This window comes from Microtus pennsylvanicus, chromosome 6, assembly GCF_037038515.1.
Source record: "Microtus pennsylvanicus isolate mMicPen1 chromosome 6, mMicPen1.hap1, whole genome shotgun sequence".
NCBI classification, from domain to species: Eukaryota; Metazoa; Chordata; class Mammalia; order Rodentia; family Cricetidae; genus Microtus; species Microtus pennsylvanicus.
Genome location: NC_134584.1, coordinates 90,364,396 through 90,377,152, shown reverse-complemented (window position 1 = coordinate 90,377,152; position 12,757 = coordinate 90,364,396). Strand labels below are relative to the sequence as shown.

General features: G+C 52.8%; 1 protein-coding gene across 1 annotated transcript in view; it reads right to left on the bottom strand.

Annotated features, from left to right (window-relative positions):
* Adcy7 (adenylate cyclase 7) overlaps positions 1–12,757 on the bottom strand; it is a 55,222-nt gene that overhangs the window by 20,954 nt on the left and 21,511 nt on the right. The window contains exons 2-3 of the mRNA XM_075976820.1: positions 2,530–2,950; positions 743–946 (exon numbers count right to left, since the gene is read on the bottom strand). Of these exons, the coding sequence (XP_075832935.1) occupies positions 743–946; positions 2,530–2,700 (375 nt within the window). The 5' untranslated portion in view covers positions 2,701–2,950. The remainder of the gene's footprint in view (positions 1–742; positions 947–2,529; positions 2,951–12,757) is intronic.

Genomic DNA, 12,757 nt, shown 5'->3' with positions numbered 1-12,757 from the left:
AGGGTCACTTGTTGCCTCCCACTCCAGCCCTGCCTGCCAATGGTTTCATGAGCCTGAGCCCATCCAATCATAGCCTGAGCCTACCCACAGTCTGAGTCCGCCCAATCACAGCCTGAGCTCACCCAATCACAGTCTGAATGCGCCAAATCAGTCTGAGCTCACCCAATCACAGATTGAGTCCGCTCAATCACGGCCTGAGCCCACCCAATCACAGCCTGAGCCCGCCTAATCACCAGTCTGAGCTCGTCCAATCACAGAAGATGGCACAGGCTGTGCTCAGAGGATGCCACTTGAAGGCAACTGTGACTAACCAGGCCAGGCTGGTGCAGCTCAACCAAGGTCTCCAGCTGTCACGCGCTTGGCACGGCTGTCCTACTGAGTGAAGAGCCATCTCAGCCTCTAGCTGGGGACAGGCTGCTCAGGAACAAAGTAACCCAGAGGAGAGCGGGAGCAAAGGGGCCAAGCTACTGGAGCAAGGGCTGGTCCTACTCGGTTCTTCCTGACACTTGACCCCATAGGTGCTTTTTTGCCTTCTTGAGTTGTAATTTGGTCATCTTTAATCAAACAGGTTCTATCCAAAATGCCAGATCTCCAAAGGGGCACTCTGGGAAGAGAGTCAGCTTGGGGCCATCTTAAACCCAGTGCCCTAGCCTGCAGGGAGACCACAGCATACTCCCATAAACCCCAAGGCCACAAGCGGACAGAAGCTGCCGCACCCAAACCCAGTGACTCCCACCGTTACCTGCTCCCACGCACAGGCTTCGTTCTTCCAGGAGTCCCACATCAGCAAGGAGCCGAGCAGCATGAGGCAGAGCCAGGTGAACAGAGCCAAGGCCTGCAGCCACCGCCGCACCAGGCACTCAACATACACCAGCACGTAGAGAGCCACAAACAGCGTCAGCAGGAAGAATGCAGTGCCCAGGAGAGCCTTGTGCCTCGGGGAATCCTGGGTAGAGCAAACAGAGAGTACCCTGACTTTCTCCAGTGGAGCGCCCACTCCTCCAGAAATCTACCCACAGCCCCTTCCACACAGCAGTACTGGACTCCCCTGACACTGGTCTCCCCATAACCTGAGGCCTGTGTGTAATGCCATTTCTGTTAGCACCGCCTTTCCTAGCCATTGCAGCAGCTTGAGCACCCCCACTCTGCCCTAAGAGACCACTGCTCCCCTGTGGGGGACAGGTGCAACCACAGAGCCAGAACACAGTTTTCCTCAGGTAAAGCCTCGCTTAAGTCCGGGAGGAGAGGCTGACTAAAGAACTGGTTTTGGGGGGGACACAAAGAGCAGGCATGCCGCACACCGCGGCCCCGGTCTGCGCTCTATGCGCTAGACCCCAGTTCTCGAGCTCCGGGAAAGGGGCTGGAGGTTGAAGAAACACACGAAGAGACAGACCAACTCGCAGACCTTTCAACACCGGTACCAAAAAGCCCCTCTTTATTAGCACCATGGAGGCTTAAATACACTGCAGTCAATGGCCAACAGGCGAAAATCCCATCCTCTGATCCCCTAAGCCAGGCATAGCTTCTAGTAACTTCAATTAGAAGGTTCTAACAGGGAAGAGCTGCTGAAGGCCAGGACTCATTAGTCCCAACACAGGCACCCCACACAGAGGTAGCACTAGAGGAGAGGTGCAGGTGGGGATGAGGATCCAGACGACAGATGGACCCAGAAGATCTTGGGTCCCCCCAAAGACCCTAAGCGTCACTAGGGCAGATGCACCGTCTGCCTCTGGGCAGTGACAGGAAAGGGGCGTATGTGCTGTAGCAAGGTCCAGCTGTCCCCTTTCCACTCCACCAGGGCACTGGCTGCCAACACAGAACTGCCTGCAGCCTCTGATATCACTTCAGGAACTTCTGACTGCATTTACAACAATCAGCAAGAAAATGAAGAAAAACCAAAACCAGTTTCTCTCTTGGTCATATGCCAAGTGACCAACAACGGCACGTGGCTAGTGGCTGCAGTAGAGCAAGGGCACAGGTCAGGAGAGATACCATCTGCTCTGACAGTGGCAAAGAGCCTATGCCAGCGTTTAAGAGGCTATGAATTCAAGGCCAGCCTGGGCTACATAATGAGGCCCTGTCTTTAAAAAAGAAAAATAAAAATAGAGAAAAATAAGATGGCAAGGAGGAGGAAGAAGAGGAAAAGGAGGAGAAGGGGAAGTAAGGGAAGGAGAAGGAAGATGAGGTAAAGGAAAAAAATTCCAGGATCGTAACCAGATTCAGAAAGGAATACAGGGATTGACTGGTGATGTCTGCTGTGGTCAGATAAGGGAAGGAAGGAACATACAAGCCTTGACTCAGATCTTTTAACAAATTGAATTTCATGGTGAAAAAAAAACTGAGGGTGATTTCATACAATTAATATAATAACTAAAATCAATCAGACTTCAAGATCAAATTCAAATTGACTGGTTTTTCATCCACCTAGCAGTTCACAAAAGAAGAAAATGAAGCTTCAGACAGGGACCATCGTGCCAAAGTTTTCCCATCGGAGCAGGAGGGCCAGAGTGCCCTAGCCCGGGCCCTTACCTCATGACTGAAGGTGATGCTGATGAGCGCTATGCACACGGCCACAGCCACCAAGAGGAGCAAGAGCAGCAGTGGCCCATGCTGGCTGGTGAGGCGGTACTTCTCATAGAGCTTTGCCTGGTTGGGGCCCTCGTCACCTTCATTTAGGAAGTAACGCCCCTTGGCTGGCATCTTCTTCCTCAGTGGCCTAGTCCAGCGGCCTGCTTAGGAGACCCACGGCCTGAGATACATCTGTCTACAGACACTCTTGAATGTGGCCCAGGCCTTTGACTTCTCTGAGGCTAGCAGTCAGGACTGGGCAGAGGCACCCAGAGCCTGTAGCTCCATGGGCACATAGCACCGGCTCCAGCCACTGAGTCTTGGTCACTGGTGTCTTCAGGGTGTCTGGAATGGGCTGACAGGACCTTCCGGGTCCTCAGATCTGTGGAGACAAAGCAGAACAAAAACACTTGATGTCCACGGAACAAATTAGGGAAGAGGGGACATGAGGGGAGGTGGAGCCATTTTCGGACAGTACCTGGGCATGTGTGAATTCAGAGTCATTAGAAATGGCATTGTGGAAGCCAGGTGTAGTGGTACTAAGGAGGCTGAGGCAGGAGGGTTGTAAGTTTGAGGACACCCCGTGCTGGATAACAAGACCCTGTCTAAGGACATTCCCGGCCCTGTTACGCTAGTCACTTACTAAGGGCACAGGTGCATGTAACTTGCAGGCACTGCAGTGCACAGACCCACAGTACCTTCATCGCCCTGGAGACCAGCACAGCACATGGGCACTCCAAGCCCGACTAAGCCACTTCCTGTTTGGTGACAGACTCCCCAGTATCATCTGTATGATGGAGGCTGGGCCACATGCGTTTCTTTTTCTAGGTGGCTCCCTAGTGATCTCCACACAGCTTGTAGCTCAGCCTTCCGTGGTTTCCCGGGCTTCAGTAGAGCCACTGGCCATATCAGGTGAGATGGTGTGCTCTGTCCCCAGAATTAGTTAGTAAGAAGAGCCTGAGAGACTAGGCCAAATGGCTGTGGGACCTGGTTTATATCCCATCAGGTCCCACAGCCATTTAGTCCCAAATAAACACACATTAATTATAAACTACATTATAATTATAAGGTCTACATTAATTATAAACTGATTGGCCTAGTAGCTCAGGCTTCTTACTATTATAACTATTATAATTTTGCTACTGTTGTGAATTGTAATGTAATGTATCTGATATGCAAGGTATTTGATATGTAACCCCTCTGAAAGGGTCATTCGACCCCAAGGGGGCAGGACCCACAGGTTGAGAACCACAGCTTTAGAGAACCCCAACTTATACACAGGCTGACCTTCCAAGAGGAGAAATAAAAACAGAGGAACCACAGAGGCTCCACCTGAAGGCAGCTGCCCTATTGCAATAGAAGCCTCTTATAGAAGAGCCACCTTGTACCAGGAACTGGTGACCCTTTAGTATGCCTCACTTTGGAGCGACAGGGTAGAGGGTAGGCAGGCTACTAGACATACAAAAACTCAAAGGGGTCACAAACAGCCAGCTGCCAGTAGATGCTCCAAAGAAAAGCGTCCAGGAGGAAACAAAACCCTCGGTGGCTGAAGTACAGGGTCCCAGGGAGCCTACTCCTGCCCACTGCTTGGGAAGTCCCTGAAGGCTCCTCCAGCTCCGCCTCCCTCTGCCTTTAGCACAGGCCCAGACACAGCAGGGGGAAGCCTAGGATTTTGGGACTATACCCAAGCAGGTGTCAGTAAGCACCCATCTGGGGGGGGAGGGGGGACAGCGCAAGGAGAATACTGCCTCCTGCGGGCTGGCAGTTCGCCTCCTCTATATCTAGGCAGGCCATTCTGGAATCCACAGGAAGAGACGACTAAGCGCCAGCTGTATGTGCCCAGCCCTATGCTGTGGGCTGCAGGACAGGACGAGGCCCATCCTGAGTGGTGCCCAGCTCTGCAGTCACCACGCACACATCCAGCCCCTTGCTAACAGCCGCAGAGCTGAGCCCAGAGAGGCACAGTAGCTAGCCTAAAATCACACAGCTGGAGGAGCTTGCCAGAAGGGCTTGGACTCAAACCACAGCTCCTGGGCCCAGGCTTCTCCACTGCCACTCTAGGGGACAAAACCAAATGCCACAGGCACACAAACTGCAGTCCTGTCTGGCCCTCTGGCTCAGTGCCAAACACCAGTGGGCAGGGACTGCTGGACTGAGAAACCCCAGACACCACTGGTTGAGACAGCTCCAGAGCCACTTCTCTAGGCAAAGCCAGGCTGTGGGCAACCAGGACACATGTGTGTGGTGTGAGGGCATGCACGTGCACGCTCCAACACATGCGCATGCCTCCTCTGGTCCCAGACATGACCCGCCTCCCCAAGCACAGAGCCAGGCTGAGACATTGTTGCAAGCGCCCCCACCCCTGAACCCATGGGAAACCAGGCCTGGTAAACATTTTTATTTGTGGATCTAATTAGACCACTTCCCAGGCAACAGCGGCTGGGGATGGAAGTGGATGATAGGATGCACTGGGCACAGGGATTCAGTCCACCCAGGGCTCTGGAATAGCTAGCTGAGCAGAGGAATCTGAGACTCCCTTAGCTGGAAGCAAGGCTTCCGCAGCTGGGCTGAGGAGATGCCTCAGTGGGCAAGAGCGTGCACCGTGCAAGCGTGCACCTGCAAGCGAAGCGAGCCCGAGGACCTGAGTTTAAATGTAAAAAGCTGGGTGTGGTCTTTCACACTCCTGAAAACCCAACCCTGGGGCCCCCGTGCAGAGACAGGTGGATCTCTGCTTTGCGATCAGCAACCCTGTCAAAAGAAAAAAGTTCTCCAGGCCCAGTGAGAGGCCTTGCCCTTCAGTCTGCACACCTGCCTGTAGGCCCGCTGTTCCCATTTCCTGGGTATGGGAAATGAGCTACAGAGAGGCTCCACCAGCGCCATGGTCACACAGCTAATGAGACAGAAAGCTGTGATTTGAACACAAGCCACGCACAGCCCACTCCTCACCCTGCTTCTCACCCTCGTTAAAAACTCCTAATACCTCAAAATGCTGACCCTTTCCTATCCCTATCCAATAAAGCAGGACAACATGGCATAACAAAAAAAAAGTAGTGGCTAAATGGAGGTCATCAGACACTTCCCTCTTCCCTACAGGGACAGGGGCAAGGCCAAGCAGCAGGATCCGGGAAGGGTACCCACTGAGCCACACACATATTCCTTTCCTGTATCTCAGGCACGGCTGAGATCTCCTCACCAATCCTGACCCGTGGTGTCCGGTGACAGAAGGCAGGGGGCTGGCACATCACAGATTGGCACAGGGCTGGGCCTTCAGGCTGTCTGGGAGCCCCCCCAGGGGAGTCAGCTGCCCCATGTTGTAAACCACCCATCCTTGTACCCACTTCCTTCCCTAGACAGAACCAGCAGGAACCCCAGTCCAGCTTCCTCAGCAAGCATGGAGCTGCAGAAGGCTTGGGGCCCTGGTGTCCTCAGAAAAGGGAAGTGGGGGCCTTAAGGCATGAGGGCCCCTCTGTAGGCCTGTGAGGAAGAGAGGCCCCACCCCAGCCTGGCAATCTACTAGTCCTGTCACGCCCACAACAGACCCAGGCCTCAGCAGTGGCCACTGGAGAGCGGCACCATTGCCTTCAGGCTCCTTGTTTGCTGAGAAGGTCTCAGACTAACCCATCTCTTTCAGAAGACCCTAAACTTCATGCACACACTACTAGAAGTGTTGGGGCGCCCAGGAAACCCCAGGACCTAGTGATCCCACCCTATGGCCTCTCTCCTTGTGCCTCCCTCCCTCCCCAGCTTGGTCTTGTGCCTCCCTCCCTCCCCAGCTTGGTCTTGGCCCTACAGCCATGGCTTCCATACTTCCTTCCAATTCAGTATGTGCTGGTCAGACCCCAGTACCAGCCTCCTCACGGGGCCCAGACAAGATGGTTCTCTGTCTGTCCTACAGCTGGTCCCAGCTAGTCTTTGTGAAGTAAGCCTACAACACAGAGTGGGGACCAGAGCTTCCGAATGATCGGGAAAACAGAGAACACAAGGGGCTTCCCTTAGGAGAGCAGAGGAGCCTGCGGCCTGGCTCCCGGGTGTTGGGGTTCAGTCAGCTCTGTGCTGATTTAGGGAGGGACAGCGTTGCTCATACTCTGCAAGGGCCTTAGCTTCCTCTGGGTGGATAAGGGGGTCTACAAAATGACAAGCCTGCTGGGCCAAGGTCGCAAAACCAAAGAACGGAGCTAAGGGCCAACCTAGACCAAGGAAGTCCTTCAGGACCAAAACCAAGCAGTGAGGCCCAGCCTGGAGGGGTAAGTGTGGCAGGGCCAGGCCAATCAACCCCCATCTCCTAACAGTTTGCTGAGCCCCAGGCAGAGCAATCATCAGAGACTCGCTTCAGCCTTCTGTTATCTCCGTGATGGCTTCACCTGGGCCAGGGGCCGCAGCCATGGTTCAGACTGTCTCTCCAGTCACCATCTTGCTGCGTGTGACCCTGGGCAAGGCCCTGGCCTGAGTTGGGCCTCAGTTTTCCCTCTTTCAAAAAAAGCAGTATGCCAGATCTCTGAGGTCTCAGCTCTGACCTGGGCTCTTCTGGGCCTTGGGTGAAAACCGCCTCCCTCAGTGAAGAATCTGAAGGCTGAGACCAAACCAAGAGCGGGCTGGCACCACACCTGGGCTGAGGGAGAGAGGGGTCTTGGGCACGGCGATCCTCCCTTCTCCCACCGCCAAGCAGGAGGCTGCCTCCTCAGCCTCTCTCACACCTTTGTAGCTTTTCTCTGTGTGAGTGGGGTAGGGTTCGGGGTGCCTGTGGAGGCCAGAAGAGAGCAGCAGATCTGTCTGCAGCTGGAGTTAAGGTGGTTGCAAACGACCAGTTTCAGGGGCTGGGAACTGAACCTCAGTACAGCAAGGGGCCCTTATCCACTGAGCCATCTCTCCAGCTCCTGTTTGTGACAAAGCCTTACTATGTTGCTCAAACCGATTCAGACTCCAGATCCTCCTGCCTCAGGCTCCGAAGTACTCAGGGCTGAGATCACAGGAGTGGACCTGAACCGCTTCTCTGTTTAAACGCAAAACAACAGACGTGTCCAGCAATCTGGTGAGGGCTGGTGGGCCCTCATTCCTTCACTCATCCCTCAGCAAATACAATAATAATACCTGTACGCAGGCATCTGGCCATGGCCCGCAGAAGCTGCCAGGACGAGCTCCAAAAGGCAGAGGACTCAGGGCTTCCATATCGTGTCTGGGAGCTCTGCCTACCGTGGGAGACAAGCATGTGCTAACTAACATGTGGCCACACACGCAAGGCACACTGGCTTTGCCCCCACCTCTTCCTTCCTTTTTTTAAAAAAAAAAATTATTTATTTATGCCTGTGAGTGCTCTAATTGCATGCATGCCTGCATGACAGAAGAGGGCATCGGATCCCATGACAGATGGCTGTGAGCCACCATGTGGGTGCTGGGAATTGAACTCAGGTCCTCTGGAAGAGCAGCCAGTGCTCTTAACCACCAAGTCATTCTAGAGCCCACCTCCTTTTATTTAACACTTACTGCACTTTTTCTCACACTCTGAGGGTGGTCACACATGTTTGTAGGTCAGAGGACAGTTTGCAGGAGCATTTCTTTCCTTTCACTGCGTGGGTCCTGGGATTAAACCTACATCATCAGGCTTGGTGACTAGTGCCTTTAAACCAGTCTTGGTGACAAGTGCCTTTACCAGCTGAGCCATCTCACTGGCCCCGTCCCCACCTTGTCCTCCGAATTTCACTAACTATGATTCATTCTTTGAAAAGCTGCCCTCTAGCTCCTTCCACCCTTTCGAATGGAAACACTTTCACGCCCACGCGAAGCAGAGTTCTGATCCCCTTTCCCTTGATAAGGAAGAACAGAAAGAGGAAGTCTAACCAGCCTCAGGACCTCAGTGATGCCAGGCCCAGCCCACACAGCAGTTCAGGAGCTGCCTGCTGGCTTCACCGCACAGGGCCTCACCCAGACCGTCGCTGTGATGGATGGAAGCTAGGGGCAAACTGTTTCCCTACTAATCTAGAGGAGAGCAAAACTGAGCATCTGAGTCTTTAATGAGGCCTGGCCAGAGCCTCAACCAACAAAGGACGGGGTTTAACAAGGGCAGGAAACTGTACAAGCACTCCCATGTCAACACTGGCGGAGCTAAAGCTTTTCTGTTTTGTTTTTTTGTTTTTCGGGTTTTTTTTAGTATTTATATTTTTCTTTTTTTAAATTTATTTATTTATTAAAGATTTCTGTCTCTTCCCCGCCACCGCCTCCCATTTCCCTCCCCCTCCCCCAATCAAGTCCCCCTCCCTCGTCAGCCCAAAGAGCAATCAGGGTTCCCTGCCCTGTGGGAAGTCCAAGGACCACCCACCTCCATCCAGGTCTAGTAAGGTGAGCATCCAAACTGCCTAGGCTCCCACAAAGCCAGTACGTGCAGTAGGATCAAAATGCTTTCAAGACAGGGTTTCTCTGTTTAGCCCTGGTTGTCCTAGAACTCGCTCTGTAGACCAGGCTGGCCTTGAACTCAGAGATCCACCTGTTTCTGCTCCCTCCCAAGTGCTGGGATTAAAGGAGGGGTGCACCACCACTGCCAGGCCAGCTAGGGCCTTCCTAACACAATTCAAACTCAAGAGCCATAAAGAGCTGAAAAATTCAAGCATTTAAATAAACAAAATTTACCTACTTGATTAAAAAGAAAACCTACCAAAAGAATAATCAACAGAAGAACTATATACACAAGGGAAATACATTACAACTCGCATCACTGAGAGCTGATCTCCCTCACATGTGAAGAACACTTGCAAAGTAAAAAGACTATGAACGAGAGACGATCACAAATAGAAAGGCCAGAGGAAAGTCAACTCAAATAGCTTTTAAATGTTTGAAAAAAAAAAAGATGACATCACCTATACTGAGTATAGAAAATGCAAATTAAAACTACCATGAAAAACTATTTTACCTGTCTGACTGGCAAAGATGAGGACACATCATAAAGCCTGTGAAATGGGCACTCACGACCGCTCCTGGCCGGCACGTGTGTCGGCTACGAACACACACAGACACCTACTGCAATAATGGACTGTGTACATACTCCTGCATGTGTGCAGGGACACACAGAAGATTCCATGTCCCACTGTGGTGACAGCAAATGACTGAAAGTGTGTCTCACCCTGGGCTGGTACAACACATCCTTGTGGCAGAACACGCCCACGTGAAAACACACAGCTCCCTGTGAAAACTCCACAGAGCCAATGTCACACCTGGTAGATACACACCAAAGTGGAACATGCTCCCCCTGCCCAAAAACTCCACTCTGGTCCTAATGGCTCAGTTCTCATTCTCACCGTCTAGTTCTGTGCCATTATAAAATGTTCATTATAAAATGTCTGGCTCATCAGACACAGCTGCACAACTGTGCTATGCCTCAGTTACCTCTTTTGGAAATGGAGAAAAGCAATCTGACCACAAGGCTTAGAGAGGGCTCCGAAGGGTCAAGCAGGCACGGTGCCGAGTTAGCATCTGGAGTGAGGACATCCACCGCTGTTACCACAGCAGCAAAAAGCATCGGGAGCGGGAGCGTGTAAAGGAGGGAGTTAGGAAGAACTCCTCCCTCCCCAGTCCTGTCTGAAGCCCACAGTACTGGCCCTGGGGAGGACTCAAGCTGCCTTTGGGGGTCCCAGACAGCAGCAGAGCTGGACCCTGAGGAAGTAACCATACCGTGACTGTGGAAGGGGCTGGGATGCTGATCTGAGCAGAGGGAGCCAGCAGGGGACACCCAGAAAGTGCTGGACCCTGCCCTAAGCCTCCCAGGCTTGCCCCGGGCTGAAAGTGCTCTGCAGCCTCTGGACATGGCCATGAAAGAAGCCGTCTGCTTTCCTCAGAGTCTCTAGCGCTCCAGGAGCCACGGCTAGCTTTGGCACACACCTCTGGGATCCCAGCCTACAATCCAAAGCTCGGTGTCTGGGATGGCCGAAATTCAAACTCAGGCCCGCCTCATTCCAAGCTCACTCATATTCATTCTCTCTCTCTCTCTCTCTCTCTCTCTCTCTCTCTCTCTCTCTTCTCTCTCTTTCTTTTTTTTTCCTTTTTTTCTTTTTCTTTATTTTTTCAAGACAGGGTTTCTCTGTAGCTTTGGAGCCTGTCCTGAAACTAACTCTTATAGACCAGGCTGGTCTAGAACTCACAGAGATCCGTCTGCCTCTGCCTCCCGAGTGCTAGGATTAAAGGCATGTGCCACCACCGCCCAGCTCTCTCTCTCTCTCTCTTTCTCTCTCTTTAAAATTCAGTTTGTTTTTTTAAATAACTTGTTTTTGACTTTGATGTATATAGGTATTTTGCCTTTATGTGGTATGTGCACCATATGTATACCTGGTCTGAGGAGACCAAAAAAGGTCACCTGATCTCCTGGAGCTGGAGTTACAGATGGTTGTGAGCCACGACGTGGGTGCTGGGAATTGAATCTGGGTCCTCTGGAAGAGCAGCCAGTGTGTGCCCTTAACTTCTGAGCAACATACCAGCCCTAAATTCAATTTATTAATTTTAGTTTATGCACGTGTGTTTTGCCTGAGTGTATATATGTGCACCACACGCACGCGGTGCCTTCAGGTCAGGTGTCAGATCTCCTAGAACTGGAGTTATGGATGGATGGCTGTGAGCCACAAGGTGGGAGCTGGAAATCAAATGCAGGACCTCTGGAAGAGCAACGGGTGCCCTTAACTGCTGAGCCATCTTTCCAGCCCCCAGGCTCATTCTTAAGTTTTCCCTTGCATTCCTTGATGTACACTGTGCCAAGCAAGACGGACACAGAAAGCTACGCACACATCCACAGGGGTCCGTCACAGGCACTGCTGGGCTCAGCTCATCCTCTTCGCTTTAAAGCCCCTATATATTTGAGCAAGTCAGTGATCGACAGGCAAGCAGCTAGTTGAAGGGCCTCTCTCTTCACTGATCTAACAGACTCCCATTAGGAATCTTCCAGACCCTGGCAGCTCCCCGTTTCTGGCAGCCTCAAGGTTAGGGCCCCACTTCTACCTGAGCCTGGATCAGACAGGGTGAAGAGACCTTCCAGGGACCAAGCTGACTTTGCCCTCCTGGGTGAAGGAAAGGGAGAGAAGTCAGGGCCATGGCCTGGGCTCTATGACTCTCATGGGCTCAGCAGTTGTCCCCCCGGGAAGTTTCCAGGTAGGGACACCTTCTTCCCTGGGGAAAGGAAGAAAGAAGACAGCTCCCAGTGCCCACGTGTACCAGTTGCCAGACTGAGCAGGGAACAAAACTCAAAAATCAGTTCAGTTCCACCTTACTCTACCCAGCTCCAGGACCCAGGCAATTCTTAACCTCTCCAGTCCTGGTCACCACAGGGTTCCTGAGCCTCTGTCCTGCTTTTCCAGCAGAGGGCTCATAGGTAGGGGTGAGCAGCCAGGCCCACCAAGACCCAGCAGGTAACCTAGGGAGCCCAGTGAGACCTCTGTCCGAACAGAAACCTGTCTCAGAAGGCTGACAACCCACACAGCAAACACCAGCTGTGGAAAGACCTCCCTAGGCCCAGATCCTGAAAGCCTCACTTCCCAGGCTTCCTGAGACCCTATCAAGGCCAAAAGAATCTGTCTATAATGGGGGAGGGGCAGGCCTGAGAGCCGGAAGTGCTAGCCTTCAGGGAAAGCAGGCTCGGTATCCCCTAAACCACAGCCTGGCTTCCGGGGCCACACCTACCCACGGGCTCAGAAGCCCTCTCCGTAGCTACCTGTAGCCTGGGCACCCTCCTCCGGTCCCTGGATCCTTCCCTAAACTCCAACCTTCCAGAGCTAGGCTGTAGGCTGCACACTAAAGACTCACACATGGAGGCTCTCTCTCAGTAGGCCCTGCTCCCCAAACCCTGGCCTCCCCTGAGGGACAATCCTCCTAGAGCCCTGGCCAAAACACAAAGAAAACCAAGCCCATTCCCCTTGCTTACGCCAGCCCCAAACTCAGCAACTTCTTGGGCCTTCCTGACGGTTGTAGGGTTTGACTGATTTTGCTTCCCCAAATAAGCCCCACCCACCCTTTCATCGCTGGGTCTGGGCGACCCAAAGACACTGCCCATTGCCCACCTCCTACCACAGCCATCTGGCCAACTCCTGCCCTGCTGAGTCAGCTCCTTTAGGAAGACCACCCGGTCCCTCCCACCTGACTTCAATACCAATTGGTGGCTTCCCCAGGGCTGCCCCGCCCATAAGTATTTCCTCAAAGCTGCCCAGCACCTTACGAAAGC